Source organism: Bombina bombina, chromosome 5 (assembly GCF_027579735.1).
Source record: "Bombina bombina isolate aBomBom1 chromosome 5, aBomBom1.pri, whole genome shotgun sequence".
Lineage (NCBI taxonomy): Eukaryota > Metazoa > Chordata > Amphibia > Anura > Bombinatoridae > Bombina > Bombina bombina.
The window spans coordinates 475,663,809-475,682,612 of NC_069503.1; the positions used below are offsets into that span (position 1 = coordinate 475,663,809).

General features: G+C 38.8%; 1 protein-coding gene across 1 annotated transcript in view; it reads left to right on the forward strand.

Annotated features, from left to right (window-relative positions):
• LOC128661515 (uncharacterized) overlaps positions 1–18,804 on the forward strand; it is a 309,387-nt gene that overhangs the window by 187,892 nt on the left and 102,691 nt on the right. Inside the window, exon 18 of the mRNA XM_053715765.1 lies at positions 17,120–17,227. Within this exon, the coding sequence (XP_053571740.1) occupies positions 17,120–17,227 (108 nt within the window). The remainder of the gene's footprint in view (positions 1–17,119; positions 17,228–18,804) is intronic.

Consider the following 18,804-nt stretch of genomic DNA (forward strand, 5'->3'; position numbering starts at 1 on the left):
GTCTCTTCAGTTGGGCAGTGGTGACTTTTGAGCACTTGGGAACTTGTGGGGTTCATTCCTCACTGCATTTTCCCAAAGTTGTTGCTGCCCTGATCAGAAAGCCTGAGTAGGCTTACTCAGATTCTTTCTTTATTCACAGCTCCATGTCAGGTGCTGCACCCTCTCAAACCAGGTGACCTGTCCTGCTGTCGGACAGCATTTCTTCAGGTAAGTGCCATTTATATTTTCTTTCCAAGGATAATCTGGCTCTTTTAGCAGCTAAGGGCTGTTTTAACCTAATGGGCTTTTTTATTAAAACCTTCATATGGGGGTTAATTTGGCAGTGTTGCGGGTACTGTGTGGAGTAAGGCTATCGGTGGCTTGGTTACGTTTTACATATGGATTCTACATTTTTAACATAAAGACTGTCCTTAGCGCAGCCGTTACAGGCAGTTAGGAGTCTTTTACCCGCCAGTACTGCTTGTGCATAAAGGGGAGGGTCCTTGTATAGGGCTGCTGTTTCTCCTTTGGCGCGCTTTCAGGCGACTGGAGACAGGCTGCGGAGTTGTGACGCAGTTGTCTGCTGCTCCAGTGTCTCTCTTCAAGGTCCGGAACAGTTCATCTGTAAAGGGAAGTGACTTCTAAAGGCTGCAGGACAGGTAGGCACCTAAGTAAAGCTGCTGAGGTGCTTAGTTTGCCTGAGGCTATTTCATTTTTTTGTTGATAACGCTTAAACGATTTAAAAACATTTTTCTTAAAGACACAGTATTTTTGTTTGAAATAAAAACGTTTTATTATCATTGTTATTGTAAAGATGCATCAAGAGGCTTTACAAGCTGTCACTTTCCAGTTGTGTTTTGATGCCCAGGTGGAACCGCAGCTCCTTTTTTATTCCTCATGCATTGAGAGAACTTTAAAGGGACACTGAACCCACTTTCTAATTTACTCCTATTATCAATTTTTCTTCATTCTCTTTGTATCTTTATTTGAAATGAAAGAATGTAAGTTTAGATGCCGACTTATTTTTTGTGTACAACCTGGGTTGTTCTAGCTGATTGGTGGACACATTCATCCACCAATAAAAAAGTGCTGTCCAGAGTCTGAACCAAAATAAAAGCTTAGATGCCTTTTTCAAATAAAGATAGCAAGAGAATGAAGAAAAAGTGATAATAGGAGTAAATTAGAAAGTTGCTGGAAATTGCTTGTTCTATCTGAATCGCAAAAGAAAAAATTTGGGTTCAGTGTCCCTTTAAGTTATAGAGATAGGATGTTTGATCATGAGCCACCATTAGCCCAGGAGAAAGCTGTTCAGATGTCTCCTGTAGCAGCTATGCTGCAGCTTTCTCATCAAGCGTCCAAACCTTTTCAGTCTCCACATGCAGTGCCCTGCATTTCCTCTCACAATCTGGTAAGATTTTCTTTACAGGACATTGCTACCCAGGTATCCTCTGCGTTATCTGAGGCATTGTCTGCTTTCCCCATGCTGCAGGGAAGGCGTAAAAGGAAACTTAAGGAATCAGTAATGTTATTGATCAATTTGTGGCTACCCAGGGTGTCCTTTCTCAAAAGTCTGAGGAAGAAGACACGTCTGTAGCGTCTAAGGGTGAAATCTCAGACTCAGATGGTGCAATTCTTTCTGCTGATGCTTTAGTTGTATCTTCAGATTTACGCTAGAACACCTTTGCTTATTACTTAAGGAGGTCTTGGCTATTTTGGACGACTCAGATATGACTGTCGTAGTCAACCCTAATAAATCTAGTAAGCTGAACAAGTATTTTGATGTTCCTTCTGCGGTGGAGGTTTTGCCAGTTCCAGACCGTGCTACAGAGATTATTGCACGGGAGTGGGAGAGACCTGGTATTCCCTTTTCTCCATCTCCTATTTTCAAGAAGATGTTTCCTATAGCAGATTCCATTAAGGAGTCGTGGCAGACTGTTCCTAAGGTGGTAGGAGCGATCTCACCTTTAGCTTAGAGGACTAATATTCCCATAGAGGATAGCTGTTCTTTTAAAGATCCAATGGATAAGAAATTGGAAACATTGCTAAAAAAAAATGTATGTTCACCAGGGTCTCCAGTGGCAGCCTGTGGTGTGTATTGCCACTGTGACCAGTGCTGCAGCTTACTGGTTCAATGTGTTGTCTGAGTCTCTTCAGACAGATACTCCTTTTGAGATCCAGGACAGGATTAAGGTCCTTAAATTAGCCTATTCCTTTATTACGAATGCTTCCTTACAAGTCATTAAACTGGGTGCAAAGATTTCTGGTTTTGCGGTCCTAGCTCGCAGAGCCCTGTGGTTTGCAGTCCTGGTCTGCGGATGTGTCATCTAAGTCCAAGCTCCTGGTGATCCCCTACAAGGGTTCCTTCCTCAAGATAAACAGAATAAGCAGAAAGAACGTCAGAGTAATTTTCATTCCTTTCGTAACTTTAGAGGCAAGCCTTCCTCTCCTTCCTCCAAGCAAGATCAAACCAAGTCATCCTGGAAGCCTAACCAGTCCTGAAATAAAGGGAAGCAATTTAAAAACCATGCAGCTGACTCCGTCAGCATGAAGGGTCGGCGTAGGGGGCAGACTCTTTCTAATGACACAATGAGTCCACGGATCATCTAATTACTATTGGGAGTATCACTCCTGCCCAGCAAGAGGCGGCAAAGAGAACCATAGCAAAACTGTTATATATCACCTCCCTTCCCTCTAACCCCAGTCATTCTTTGCTATGTTAGAGCAAGGGAGTGGTTAAGTTAGGTGTTAGTAAAAGATTCTTCAAGCAAGATTTTATTATTTTTTAAGTAGTGCAAGATTGTGCTGCTTTGTGCTATGGTGTAGCCGTAGTCCATATGAGTCTCTTCAGTAGAGCAGTGGTGGCTTTAAAGCAATGGGAACTTGTGGGACATAATTCTCACTGTGCCTCCCATATACTGATGCTGCCCTATTCCTAAAGCCTGAATAAGAATATTCAGTCTGTTTTTTTTTTTTCCACAGGTCCAAGGAATCCTGCCTCTCAAACCTAGTGAGCTGCCTTACTGCCGGGCAGATGCATAAAGGTAAGTGCTGACTGCTGTAAGATATGTTAAGAATAAAAGATTGCACTTTATTACATTATACAATGGGACAGATTATAATAATTCTCTTGCGACTTGGAGAATAATTATTTTGGGCAGTATTAGCAAGCTCAGAGGTGGTGTTTTTAATTTGCGTATCTTTTTAAAGGGCATACTATGGTTAAGATATGAAGAGTTTTTTTTTTTTTTTTTTCTGGTAACACCCACAAAGGGCGGGGCTAACAGAAGCGCTAAAATTTGTTGTGCACTTTCTCTTCATAGTTCTGGTGTTCTGTGACACAGAACACTTTGTCTTCATTGTTAAATATTGCAGACTTCATCTCCACATTAAATAGATTGAGTCCGGATCATCTATCAGCCCACAATCTCCGGTGTTAGTCAGGCAGGTAAGCACCTCAGCAGAGCTAAAAAAAAAAGCTGAGGTGTAAAGGTGTCTAGAGCACTTAATTGCTACTTATGTCATTTTATTTTATTGCTAAAAAGTAAAGCAGTTTATTTTAAAATATTAAAAGGAACAGTAACTTTTTTTTGTGTGAGGTATTTTGTATTAAAATATCAAGATTCTATCTGTTTATTCAGTTGTTTTGGGGTCAATAAAGATGGACCAAGAGGACCTGCAAGATGTTACATGTTCTTTAGGTTTTGATGCTAATGTTGAACCACCAATCCCTTTCTGTTCCTCATGTATTGAGAGAACTTTACAATATAGGGAAAGACTTTTTTTCTGAGCCAACATTGTCTAGGACGGATGCTTTTCAGAAGCCTTCTGACAATGTTTAAAATATGTTGCAGCTTACTCCTCAAGTGTCCCAAAACGTCCATACAGCCAGTGCTCTGCGCTTCCTCCGTTACTCCATCTGGAGTTACTTTGCAAGATATCGCTTCTCTCATGTCCTCTGCGGTTTTTGATGCGTTGTCTGCTTTCCCCATGCTGCAGGGAAAGCGCAAGAGAAAAAGTAAACAATTGGTAAGTGAGGTTTCTGACACAGTTGTTGCTATTTCAAATCCCTCCCAGAGGCCTGAGGAGGAGCATAATTCGGTAGCATCTGAGGGTGAAAGGGCCCGGCCCCCTTCTCTCCACAGATCCACCAGGGGAGCTTACCTTGCAGCTCGATACTTAGCTAGCAAGGAGTACTAAAAGCATGTACATTCCACACAGACAGTCGATGAGGAAAGTTGTCATTTATGCACGTAAGATCAGAGATTTCTTTTAGTGGTATAGCTTTTATCGTTATTATATGTAGCTTAGGTAAGGATGGTCTAATAGTTAGGAATTCTTTGTCAAGGATTTAATATGTAATATATGATCTATTTTTTTTTTTTTTTTTTGCCCCATTTTTATTACTGAGGGTACACATTTGTCTAAACCCGCAACAGATCTACCAGGGGAGTTTACCCTGCAGCTTGATACTTAGCTAGCGAGGAGGACTTGCAACATTTACATTCCACACAGGCAGAAGATTAGGAAAGTTGTCATTTATGCACGTAAGATAAGAGATTTCCCTCAGTGGTATAGTTTTTAGCGTTATTATATGTAGTAAAGGCAATTGCAGTATCTACAAAATTATTGGGAATCAGACACAAATGTTTTGTACATATTTATATATTAGTAGTACTTATTTCATATTTTTTTCTGATAAATAGGCCATTTCTTAAATCGGGATCACGCATACATTGGGGCTTTTACATTATGATAGTTTTAGAATCAGACTGTTTTTAGGCTTACGGATTTGATACATCTGAAGTTGCTGGTCATATACACACTATAGTTATATATTCTATTAGTGTTAAGTTCATTCGTAAAGGTTTTTATAATATTGGGTCCTACTAAACATGAATTGTCATTGTTTGTGTTTTTGTATAATTTTTTATGGAAAATTTCTATTTTAATTTTTATGTATTTTATAATATGTTTTTGACCAGTTTTAAGGAATTTTTCTAGGGCTGCAACTAACGATTATTTCTTTCATGTAATTAGCAAGAGTCCATGAGCTAGTGACGTATGGGATATACATTCCTACCAGGAGGGGCAAAGTTTCCCAAACCTCAAAATGCTTATAAATACACCCCTCACCACACCCACAAATCAGTTTTACAAACTTTGCCTCCTGTGGAGGTGGTGAAGTAAGTTTGTGCTAGATTCTACGTTGATATGCGCTCCGCAGCAGGTTGGAGCCCGGTTTTCCTCTCAGCGTGCAGTGAATGTCAGAGGGATGGGAAGAGAGTATTGCCTATTTGAATTCAATGATCTCCTTCTACGGGGTCTATTTCATAGGTTCTCTGTTATCGGTCGTAGAGATTCATCTCTTACCTCCCTTTTCAGATCGACAATATACTCTTATATATACCATTACCTCTACTGATTCTCGTTTCAGTACTGGTTTGGCTTTCTACTACATGTAGATGAGTGTCCTGGGGTAAGTAGGTCTTATTTTCTGTGACACTCTAAGCTATGGTTGGGCACTTTTATATAAAGTTCTAAATATATGTGTTTAATCATTTATTTGCCTTGATTCAGGATGTTCAACGTTCCTTATTTCAGACAGTCAGTTTCATATTTGGGATAATGCATATGAATAAATCATTTTTTTCTTACCTTAAAATTTGACTTTTTTTCCTGTGGGCTGTTAGGCTCGCGGGGGCTGAAAATGTTTCATTTTATTGCGTCATTCTTGGCGCAAATTTTTTTTGGTCATTTCCGGCGTCATACGTGTCGCCGGAAGTTGCGTCATTCTTTTGACGTTTTGCGCCAAAAAATGTCGGCGTTACCGGATGTGGCGCCATTTTTGGCGCCAAAAGCATTTAGGCGCCAAATAATGTGGGCGGCTTTTTTGGCGCTAAAAAATTTGAGCGTCATTGTTGTCTCCACAATATTTAAGTCTCATTATTTATTGCTTCTGGTTGCTAGAAGCTAGTTCATTGTCATTTTTTTTCCCCATTCCTGAAACTGTCATTTAAGGAATTTGATCATTTTTGCTTTATATGTTGTTTTTTCTATTACATATTGCAAGATGTCTCAGATTGTCCCTGAATCAGAAGCCACTTCTGGAAAAACGTTTAACTGAGTTTCAGTTCTACCAAAGCTAAGTTCATTTATTTTAAATGTTATAAATGTTTATCTTTAGCTATGGTTTGTAATAAGGTATTATGATATACTTTTACATGCAGAATCCATTAGTGTTTATGCTTTATATATTTCCATTCTTACATTTTATGTACAAGAAATATTTAGAAGATTTATAAGAAATATTTTCTGATTCTATTTTAAAGGCTTTGTCTGACTTCGTGCCTTCTAATAAATTTTTTAGGTCTTTTGCACTTCTTTTTTAATTATTGAAGTTTCAAATGACCAACAACATACTGATTTATCCTTCTCTGATGTTTTTTCTCTTTCAGAAATTTTCTTCATCAGATATTGACACTAACAAATCTACTTTTTTATTATTTTTCTATTATTAAAGTACATTTGTTCTTTGTTGAAAAGGTGTTGATTATTTTGGATATTAAGGTAACTAGTTCTTTAAGACTAGCTGACACTATTTCTGCCTATTTATTTCTTCTGTGTTTTTTCAGAGGTTTTCTTTCCAATTCCCCATTCTAGGGAATGGAATAGGCTGAGAATTTTCTTTTATTCCTTTTTCAAAGGTTTTAAACTATATTCTTTGCCAGCAGTTAAATTCAATTTGGAGGGTTCTCCAATTTATTGGGGCTATCTCTACTTCTACTAATTATGCTATTGTTTCTATAGCAAAATAGTATTTATTTTCCTTTAGATAGTTGTATCTTATTTATGGAAAATTATTTAGTTTCAGGTACTTTTCTTGGTCCTGTGATTTATTTGGATATTGCAATTGCTTCATTTTTTCTGTTTACTTTAAGATCAAGTATCAGATTATGATTTATTTTAGCATTGTTAAAGGACAACATTTACTAGACTAGGTGCTGTTGTATTTGTCTTGTTGTTTTGCATTTATTGATTATGCAAGTCCTCTGTATTGACTGGTCCTTTAAACTGGACTATCATGCTAATTTCATTTGTGTCTTCATTTTATTGAATATTTTCGCAAATGAGGGTTAATCTATGTCTTTAGCTAGAAGAATTTTGTTCTAAGATAATCAATTATTTGTTTTATAATTGGATTAAATTCTTAACTGTTACTCTGGGATTCAAGATTGAATTCTAAGACTAAAACTTTAAGCTTATACTAGTTTAGTTGTTCTTATTAAGGAACAAATTCCTGAGTTCTTTCCCAAGTAACATGTTTGTAATTGGGGTTCGAAATCAGCTCCCTAATATTGCGATGTACGTGCCGTATTCCAGCTTGGCTGGTAAGAGGCAGGTTAAGACTTCTTTGAAATTTATTTGGTTCTATTTTTTCCAAATTTCTTTGATTTTATTCCAGTAAGGCTAACACTTTCTTTAAGTGTGTTTCTGTCCTATATATTTGGGTACTGTTGAAGCATGGCTGGGCACCCATGGGGTTCAAGCGCTGCTCAGACCTGGAATCTTCTGGGGTATTTCTTCCAGTTCCTTTTTTAGGAACCGGGTTTGGAGTTTTATTCAAACTATTTTGCCTTTTTATGGTCATTGATAGCATTATTTGTTTTCATTAGATACAATAAATGCATATTTTAATTTTTCTGTTTTCATTCAGATTATTTTCTGAGGATGCGGAATCTCATATGATTCACTTGCTCTTCAGGACATAGTTAGAGGATCTTTTTTTCAAAAGCTCTTGATTCCTCACACAAGGGTCACCTTTTTTAGGTTTCCAGAAAATTTGTGTCACTGTCTTTGTCTCTATCAGACAAGGGATAATTCTATTGGGTTCCGTCTGTCGGTACCTTTAGTCTCTTATTTCCTTCAGTTGCTATATATGCATAGAAGTTTTAGGTCTTATGGCCACGGCATTGGATTCAATTCCCTTTGCTCATTTTCACTAGAAAGAACCTTTCCAGTCTTTTATGAGTGTTGTTTCTTCTAGAATATGGTTGGAGGATCAATTTACCAAAAAGTTTGATTCCTCAGACAAGGGTAACCTTTTTAGGTTTCCTGATAGATTCAGTGTCCTTGACTCTGTCTCTGACGGACAAGAGACGTCTGAAATTGGTTTCAGCTTGTCGAAACCTTCAGTCTCAATCTTTCCCTTCGGTAGCCTTATGCATGGAAATTCTAGGTCTTATGACTGCTGCATTGGACGCGGTTCCCTTTGCTCGTTTTCACATGCAACCTCTTCAGCTCTGTATGCTGAACCAGTGGTGCAGAGATTATACAAAGATATCTCAATTAGTATCTTTAAAACAGATTGTTCGACACTTTCTGACATGGTGGACAGACCACCATCGTTTAATTCAGGGGGCTTCTTTTGTTCTTCCAACCTGGACTGAGATTTCAACAGATGCAAGTCTGACAGGTTGGGGAGCTGTTTGGGGGTCTCTGACGGCACAAGGGGTTTGGGAATCTCAGGAGGTGAGATTACCAATCAATATTTTGGAACTCCGTGCAATTTTCAGAGCTCTTCAGTCATGGCCTCTTCTAAAGAGAGAGTCGTTCATTTGTTTTCAGACGGACAATGTCACAACTGTGGCATATGTCAATCATCAAGGAGGGACTCGCAGTCCTCTGGCTATGAAAGAAGTATCTCGAATTCTGGTTTGGGCGGAATCCAGCTCCTGTCTAATCTCTGCGGTTCATATCCCAGGTATAGACAATTGGGAAGCGGATTATCTCAGTCACCAAACTTTACATCCGGGCGAATGGTCTCTTCACCCAGCAGTATTTCTTCAGATTGTTCAAATGTGGGGACTTCCAGAAATAGATCTGATGGCTTCTCATCTAAACAAGAAACTTCCCAGGTATCTGTCCAGATCCAGGGATCCTCAGGCGGAGGCAGTGGATGCATTGTCACTTCCTTGGAAGTATCATCCTGCCTATATCTTTCCACCTCTAGTTCTTCTTCCAAGAGTAATTTCCAAGATTCTAAGGGGTGCTCGTCTGTTTTGCTGGTGGCTCCAGCATGGCCTCACAGGTTTTGGTATGCGGATCTTGTCCGGATGGCCACTTGCCAACCATGAACTCTTCCGTTAAGACCAGACCTATCACAAGGTCCTTGTTTCCATCAGGATCTCAAATCCTTAAATTTGAAGGTATAGAGATTGAACGCTTGATTCTCAGTCATAGAGGTTTCTCTGACTCTCTGATTAATACTATGTTACAGGCTCGTAAATCTGTATCTAGAGAGATATATTATAGAGTCTGGAAGGTTAAATTTCTTGGTGTTTTTCTCATCTTTTTTCTTGGCATTCTTTTAGAATTCCTAGAATTTTACAGTTTCTTCAGGATGGTTTGGATAAAGGTTTGTCTGCAAGTTCCTTGAAGGACAAATCTCTGCTCTTTCTGTTCTTTTTCACAGAAAGATTACTAGTCTTCCTGATATTCATTGTTTTGTACAAGCTTTGGTTCGTATAAAACCTGTCATTAAGTCAATTTCTCCTCCTTGGAGTTTGAATTTGGTTCTGGGGGCTCTTCAAGCTCCTCCGTTTGAACCTATGCATTCGCTGGACATTAAATTACTTTCTTGGAAAGTTTTGTTTCTTTTGGCCATCTCTTCTGCTAGAAGAATTTCTGATTTATCTGCTCTTTCTTGTGAGTCTCCTTTTCTGATTTTTTCATCAGGATAAGGCGGTGTTGCAAACTTCTTTTCAATTTTTACCTAAGGTTGTGAATTCTAACAACATTAGTAGAGAAATTGTGGTTCCTTCATTGTGTCCTAATCCTAAGGAAAGATCGTTGCATTCTTTGGATGTAGTTAGAGCTTTGAAATATTATGTTGAAGCTACTAAAATTTTTCGAAAGACTTCTAGTCTATTATCTTTTCCGGTTCTAGGAAAGGTCAGAAGGCCTCTGCCATTTCTTTGGCGTCTTGGTTAAAGTCTTTGATTCATCATGCTTATGTCGAGTCGGGTAAAACTCCGCCTCAAAGGATTACAGCTCATTCTACTAGGTCAGTTTCTACTTCCTGGGCATTTAGGAATGAAGCTTCGGTTGATCAGATTTGCAAAGCAGCAACTTGGTCTTCTTTGCATACTTTTTCTAAATTCTACCATTTTGATGTGTTTTCTTCTTCTGAAGCAGTTTTTGGTAGAAAAGTACTTCCGGCAGCTGTTTCAGTATGATTCTTCTGCTTATAATTTCAGTTTTTTTCATTATAAGATTTAAACTTTATTTTGGGTGTGGATTATTTTCAGCGGAATTGGCTGTCTTTATTTTATCCCTCCCTCTCTAGTGACTCTTGCGTGGAAGATCCACATCTTTGGGTATTCATTATCCCATACGTCACTAGCTCATGGACTCTTGCTAATTACATGAAAGAAAACATAATTTATGTAAGAATTTACCTGATAAATTCATTTCTTTCATATTTGCAAGAGTCCATGAGGCCCACCCTTTTTTGTGGTGGTTATGATTTTTTTTGTATAAAGCACAATTATTCCAATTCCTTATTTTTTATGCTTTCGCACTTTTTTCTTATCACCCCACTTCTTGGCTATGCGTTAAACTGATTTGTGGGTGTGGTGAGGGGTGTATTTATAGGCATTTTGAGGTTTGGGAAACTTTGACCCTCCTGGTAGGAATGGATATCCCATACGTCACTAGCTCATGGACTCTTGCTAATATGAAAGAAATGAATTTATCAGGTAAGTTCTTACATAAATTATGTTTTTCATAATCTATTAATCGGCCGATTATTTTTTCGATTAATCGGCCGATTATTTTTTTCGATTAATCGGCCGATTATTTTTTTTTCGATTAATCAGTTAAAAAAAGAATCAATAATTGTTTCCTATATTTTAAATAAAATCCACATACTGAGTGTTACAAATATAAACTTCAGACTAAAACTTTACATTAACACAACTGTTTGTCCAATTTTTAAGCAGCAGAGAACAGTTTTATAATTAAACAAAACAAAAACAAAACCGGTTAATATTCTGTTATTCACTCTTTCAGAAACTTTGCATTGAAATGCAAAAATCTTAGCTTGTCCACATGCTTCTGGCTAAGGCTGGTTCTCTGTTTGCAGCTATATTTCCTACAGCAGAGAAAAGGCACTAACTTGGTGTTGAGGTGCTTGAGATGTATAAGTAGGGTTTTGCCAATTTCACCAAAGTGGGATATTTATCTTTGTTAGCTCTTCATCAATGCAAACGGGTTTTCACCTTGGCAAGGGGCCTCTCAATAAATTAACCCTTGACTTCATTCTTACATAAATATCTTGAATATCTATATGCAATGGTTAATAACAGATATATACATATAGGTTGAATCTGGTACATATCACAATATATTAAAAATATAAAAAAAAACAATAAAAAACAAATCAAACGCCCTAAGGACTATATATCAATAACAGGACAAAGCCTTACACATTTATTTTTACAGTATATATAATCAGCAATAACAAGCAATACACTAATAATTGTGCAAACCGATAATAGTGCACATCAATTTAAATTACTCCCATCAATCTAGGGCTAGGTGTAAATAACAAGCTCGGTACTATATCATGAAAAGCATAGTTCCAAATCAGCCGATTTAATATAAACAATCCAAATGATGACTATTATATCTCGGTTGCACATAAGCCAGGGGTAGTTGTAAATGTATACTGTCCTGAAAAAGTGAAAAGTAGACGTCTGTAGATGTCCTTTAGGCTAAGGACATAACCATAAAACACAATACCATGTGCAGGAGCTCATTGGAGTGAAGCAGCTGGTGTTGTGCACAGACCAACTAATTGCAAACCAACTAATCAATTATGAGATTCGTTGAGAACTTTTTTCATAATCTATTATTATCGATTATGACGATTAGTTGTTGCAGCTCTAAATTTTTCTGTGGCATATTGTCAATTTTGTAACAGACAGAGTAGCAGCTGTTTAAAAGAACTTTGAATGAGCGGTTTCAGGAACCAATGAATCAGCTCAGTAGTATGCATACGCCCTCATGGGCGGATCAGAATACTGTTTTTTAAGCTCGAAAGGGCACAAGTTTTAACTATTCAAAAAAAATTTTTAACCTCTTGAGAAAGTCCGGCCGCTGACCGGGGGAAACGCGTTGAGGATTTCATGTACTATTGACAGTCAACGTCTCCTGTGTACCTGGTTTTGATAGTCTGCAGCAGGCAATCCGGAAGCCAAGCAGAATCTTCAGCCAGTGTTTTACATCCGATTGTGAGCATACAGTCCTTCCGGGAGTGTCAACGATACTTAGTGTTATATTGCTCAATTCTTATATTTATCTTGTGACTGCAACAGTGTGTTGCGTGTGTGTCCATACTATTAAAGTCTTCACTTGAATCGTACTCTCTGTGTGCGCTTCTTCTTACCTTGTTTTGCATATTAAAATCCACTGAGTAGCTGATAATTCTAAGATTAGTTGTACATTTTCTTTTCTTTGTAACTTAAAAAAATGTTTGTTTTCATGGGGGGTCTTTTTGCAGCAAGTTGTTCACCATAAGCCATGTCTACTTGAAGTAATAATTGGTGTAGAATAATACCTAAACAACTCATATATTGGTTTTGGCACCATGTTATCCATACCAGTAGCTGGGGACTAATGAATTCGGAAACCATTTATTTTACAAGATATGACGAGTCCACGTTATGGGATATCGCCTCCTGTTCAGCAGGAGGAGACAAAGAGCACCACAGCAGAGCTGTATATATAGCTCCTTCCCTCCCACCCCAGTCATTCTCTTTGCCTGCGTTAGTGATAGGAAGAGGCAGAGTGAGGTGTTAGTTATAGATTCTTCAAGTGATTATTATTTTTTAAAGTGGTGCCACAGTGTGCTACTTTGTTCTGGGGTTTAGCCTAGACCAAATCAGTCTCTTCAGTGCAAAAAGAGAAGCATTTGGTGGCTTCAAAGCAATAGGAACTTGTGGGACATAATTCTCACTGCGCCTCCCATAGTGTTGCTGCCCTATCTGGGGGATAAAACTTCTGAGGGTTTTTACTCAGTGTTTTTTCCTATGATCCTCAGGTCCATGTGACCAGTTGGACTTCACACACCTGGGAGCTGCCTGTGCTGTCGGCAGATTGAGGTAAGTGCCATTTTTTATTTCTGAGTTGAAAGACAGAAGACCTCAGATGGAAGTTGGCTGCCTGCCCTTCGTGTAAAAAATGGGCTATTTGTTCAGGTATGTTTTCTCCCCTTAGATTGGGAGACTATACTAGACAGCACTTGGATTTTTCTCTACAGACGCTCTTGCCTGCTTGTACAAACATTCAGGCGGGTTTATATGTTTGACATGGCTCCTCATGCTAGGCTAGATAGCAAGATAGAAATAAAATGTTTTTCTTGTGTGTAGCGTCTGGTAACAGCATGATGCTAGGGGATTCATAAGCGTTGCATGCTTGTACTATCTCCCAACAGTTTTATTACAAATGTAGCCGACCGGAAGCTTGGTGACAGTGCTCCTGAATGTGTTTTTAATGCATGACATGACGTGTTTCATGTTTTTTAACTATGTGTATTAACAGCAATATGAACTCCTTCATTGTTTTCTGCACATCAGAAATAAGAAGTTTATTATGTAAAAAAAAAAAGTGTTTGCCTCTTTTTCTCAGACCATCTCCTCTTAAAGGGGAGTATGTTGACAATGGTTATTTTACCACATTCCTACAGTGTGTACTTTTGTGGTCTAGTTTGGGGACTTGTAAGCTGGAGTGTTTGCATGTTCAATCCCACATACTACCGCAGTGTCATTTTCCCCTGTCCCTCATGCATTCTGTTTTTTTTTCTTAACAAGTGGAGGGATCCGACTATGTTCTGGTATGACGGATAAATTATAGGAAAGCAAGTCTCCATTTTCTATTTTTCATAAGATATTCCCTTCTCTGCTAAGGTGACCGGGTAATCAGTCTTGGGTAGACTGGCCTTCCGCTGGGTTACGAGACTTGCTACTTCATAAGGGGTAGTTGTTTCTTTCATAGATTCAGAAAATGTTGTAATCCAGGGCTTCCAACCATTTTCAGCTGTGTTCTTCTTACCGTGGCTAGAACGGCGGCAATTTGACGGCTGTACCTTTTTAATTAGAAAGTGCTATGGCGTCCTATCCAGTCTTGGAACAAGGGTAATCAATCCTAGCAACCTGCTGCTGTTCCCAAGTCAGCATGACGGGTTGGCCCCGATCCGGGACCGGATCTAGTAGGGGGCAGACTGTCTGGAATTAGAGAGAGTGTCTTAGGGATACAAGCTGGAATTCGGAAATCCTTCCCCTAGAGGAGGGTTTTTTCTTCTCGATTGTCTGTAGTCCAGCTACAGAGAGAGGCGTTCTTACGCTGTGTTAGTGACCTTTCCTTCATGGGAGTAATTTGTCCCGTTCCAATTCAGGGACAGACTGGGAATTTACTCAAGTCTGTTCGTGATTCCCACTAAAGAGGGAATTTTCAGTCATATCTTAGATCTCACGAGTCTAAAGAAGTTTCTCAGAGTTCCATCTTTCATGATGGAAACTGTTCATACCATTCTTCCTTTGATCCGGGAGGGTCAATTTATGACTGACTACTGTGGATCTGAAGGATGCATGTTTTCATGTTCCTATCCACAGAGATCATCACAAATTCCTGAGGTTTGTTTTTCTGGACAAACATGTTCAGTTAGTGGCTCTTCTTTTTGGTCTGGCCACGGCACTCAGAATTTTCGCAAAGGTTCTGGGGTTGCTGCTAGTGGTTCTGAGATTGCGGAGTATTGCAGTGGCACCTTATCTTGATGATATTCTGATCCAGGCGTCGTCTTCTCAGCTAACAAAGTCTCATTCCGACATTGTTTTGTCCTTCCTGAGGACTCTTGGGTGGAGGGTAACTCTGAAAAAGAGTTCTCTGATTCCACAGACAAGGGTTCCTTTCTTGGGAACTCTAATCGACTCTCTGTCCATGAAAACATTTTTTGACGGAACCGGACATATAGCTCAGCATGCTAAGGTATTGTGGTCGAGCTCTGTAGCAACCCAAGGGTTGCAGGTTCGATCCCTGGCGATGTCCACTCAGCCTTTCATCCTTCCGAGGTAGATAAAATGAGCAGCGCCTTGAGACCCTTACGGGTGGTTAGCCGCGTTTTACATGTATCAAATACAATGCTCTTACAGCGAAAATGTCTTTAAAAATCAGATTTTCTGAGCAGACAGACATTTCTTCCGGGAGAGTGGGAACTCCATCCGGAGGTATTTGCTGACCTGATTCTCAGATGGGGCGGGCCAGAGTTGGATCTCATGGCATCTCGCCAGAATGCCAAGTTTCCGAGATATGGGTCCAGGGATCCCCAGACAGAGTTGGTAGTTGCCTTGGCAGTGCCCTGGTTCCTCGGCCTAGCTTATGTGTTCCCTCCACTTGCTCTCCTTCCCCGTGTGAGTACTCAAGTCAAACAGAAGAGGGCATAGGTGATACTCATCGCTACTGCGCCTCCTCGCAGGACTTGGTATGCCGATTTGGTGGACATGTCTTCCCAGCCACCGCTGAAGTTTCCATTGAGGACAGACTTTCTCATTTAGGGACCGTTCCATCATCCGAATCTAGTTTCTCAGCAGCTCGCTGCTTGGAGTTTGAACGCTTAATTTTATCTAAGCAAGGGTTCTCTGATTTGGTCATAGTTACCTTGAGTATGGCTCGTAAGCCTGTTACTAGAATGATTTACCATAAGAAATGGCGTAAATATCTTTATTGGTGCGAATCCAAGGGCTACTCATAGAGTTGGGTTAAGTTTCCCAGGATTTTGTTGTTTCTCCAAGATGGATTGGAGAAAGGGTTGTCAGTAAGTTCCTTAAAGGGACTGATTTCTGCTTGTTTATTTTGATGCACAAGCATCTGGTAGATGTTTCAGATGTTCTGTCTTTTTGTCAGGCTCTGCCTAGAATCAGGCCTGTGTTTAGACCAATTGCTCCTCCTTGGAGTTTGAATTTAGTTGTTAAAGTTCTTAAGTGGGTTCTGTTTGAACCTATGCATTCCATGGATATTAAGTTATTATCTGGGAAAGTTTGTTTCAAATTATATTAATCAGGAAATTGTTCCTTCCTTGTGTCCTCATCCTTCTTCTAAGGAGCGGCTGTTGCATGATTTGGATGTGGTCCGTGCCTTGAAGTTTTACTTACAGGCTACTAAGGATTTTCGTCACTCTTCTTCCCTGTTTGTTGTGTTTTTCTGGGAAGTGTAGAGGTCAGTAAGCTACGGCTACCTCCTTTTTTTGTTTTGGCTGGAGAGTATCATCTGTTTTGTATATGAGACTGCTGGTCAGCAGCTTCCTGAATGAATTACGGCTCATTCCACTAGGGCTGTGGCTTTCTCATGGGCATTTAAAAATGATGCTTCTGTTGAACAGATTTGCAAGGCTGCAACTTGGTCGTCTCTTCACACTTTTCAAAATTTGATACTTTTGCTTCGTCCGAGGCTGTTTTTTTGGGAGAAAGGTTCTCAAGCAGTGGTGCCTTCCGTTTAGGTTCCTGTCTTGTCCCTCCCTTTCATCCGTGTCCTATAGCTTTGGTATTGTATCCCATAAGTAAGGATGAAATCCGTGGACTCGTCATATCTTGTAAAAGAAAAGGAAATTTTATGCTTACCCGATAAAAAAAAATTCTTTTACGATATGACGAGTCCACGGCCCACCCTGACGTTTTCTAAGACAGGTCTTTATATTTGTTAAACTTCAGTCACCTCTGCACCTTTGCTTTTCCTTTCTCTTCCTAACTTCGGTCGAATCACTGTAATGGGAAGGAAGGGAGGAAATATATATATATATCTGCTGTGGTGCTCTTTGCCTCCTCCTGCTGACCAGGAGGCGATATCCCATAAGTAAGGATGAAATCCGTGGACTCATCATATTGTAAAAGAAATAAATTTATCAGGTAAGCATAAATTTCCTTTTTGTGATCTACTGGTTAGCGCTTAGCCCTGTTACTGGTAGATAATGATCTGCCTTTTAGGCATAGCTAAGATCAAGAATATTTTTAAAATATAATTTTTTAAATTGTCTTACAATAATTATGAATGTTACAAATTATTTTATTAATTTGCTTAATTCCCACAGAAAATGTTTCGCCCAGTAGATGATGATAACCTTCTGTTTGTCATACAAATGGCTGAGAATCTTTCAAAGGCTTTAGAGCGCTATAAAGAGGATCCAGGACCTAAAAAGGTAAGCAGTTTGATTGTGTTTGAGTTTAACATTCCTTTAAAGTGATGGTAAATCCGAGCATATAACAAACGCTAGGATTTACTATCACTAAAAATAATCATTAGTTTGTCATCGTTTCCTAAAAAAAACAGCGTTAAACTCCTTTATCTGTAAGGCAAGTATATCGCTAACTCTGCGCTTATGGCCACCCATGGGCACAGCGCTCTTCTCCAATGAGGTGACTTTCACATCTAAGCAGCCGTAGGCGCTCAGCGATATACTAGCCTTACAGATAAGGGTGAGTTTAACATGTTTTTTTTTTAGGAAACAATGATAGAAACTGTTTATTTTTAGTGATGGTAAATCCTAGCATTTGTTATGATTGGGTTTGCCATCACTTTAAGTAATTAAGGTTTAGGATTAACATCTGGTACAATAACCTAATCTGTATGACAAAATGAGACCATCACAATGATTGTCCTTTAAAAAAAAGGAAAGTAATTTGACCCAGGGGTAGGAGGGTGATCTCTACACCACAGCTAAAATTAACCTTACAAGCTACCTGATTAACCCTTTAACTGCTGGGAATAATAGAAGTGAAGTTTGCAACTGCAATTAGCATCCTAATTACCAGACAGCAATGGCAAAGCCATTAATGTCTATTTATGAACAAAGATGATCCCAGAGAAAATTTTACAATAACTTGTCATGATTGCACAAGCAGTATGAAAAATAATTTTATTAAAGTTTTGTTTTGTTTTTTTAATATATGATCGCTTTTGGTAGTGAAATGGTGGTATGAATTATACTAAAATGGGCCTAGATAAATACATTGGGTTGTCTTATTAAAAAAAAAATATATATATATATATATATATATATATATATATATATATTGTTTTGACAGGTGAATAAACAGAAATAGAGCCTTTCTTTCTAATGGCAATGAGAGTCCACAGATTCATTACCTATAGGAATTAAACACCTGGCCAACCAGCAGGAGGCAAAGACATCCCAGTCAAAGCATTAAAGGGACATTATACACTCATTTTTTTCTTTGCATAAATGTTTTGTATATGATCTATTTATATATTATATAGCCCATAAAGTTTGGGTTTTTTTATAAAAAAAAAAACGGCTAGCTCCTTTTTGTGTAAAGTGTCTTTTCCTATGCAAAAGGAGGGGGAGGGTCTTATTTCCCACTTGCAGTGGGCTTTCCAGCTACCTTTTCAACATAGCTAAACTGAGAGCTTTTAAGTAAATTTTTAAACTGTTTTATACTGGATTTTTATATCAGTTTCTGTGCATCTTATTCTTTATAGTAGTGTCTATTACATGCAGTTATATGAAAATTGGTGTATACTGTCCCTTTTAAGTATCCCTCTCACTTTCCCTACTTCACCAGTAATTATTTGCCTCATCTACTAGGAGGATAGCAGAGAGTGTGCTCTGATGAAGATTGGATTTATTGATCCTTAATAAATTGCTTCCTGCAAGAAAGGATTGGGGTATGTTTAGTAGCCATGTAAATCTTGGTAAGAGTTTTGGTGAAAGTTAGCTCTGGATGTCACAGGGAAGCTTCCCACAACTCCTTCCAG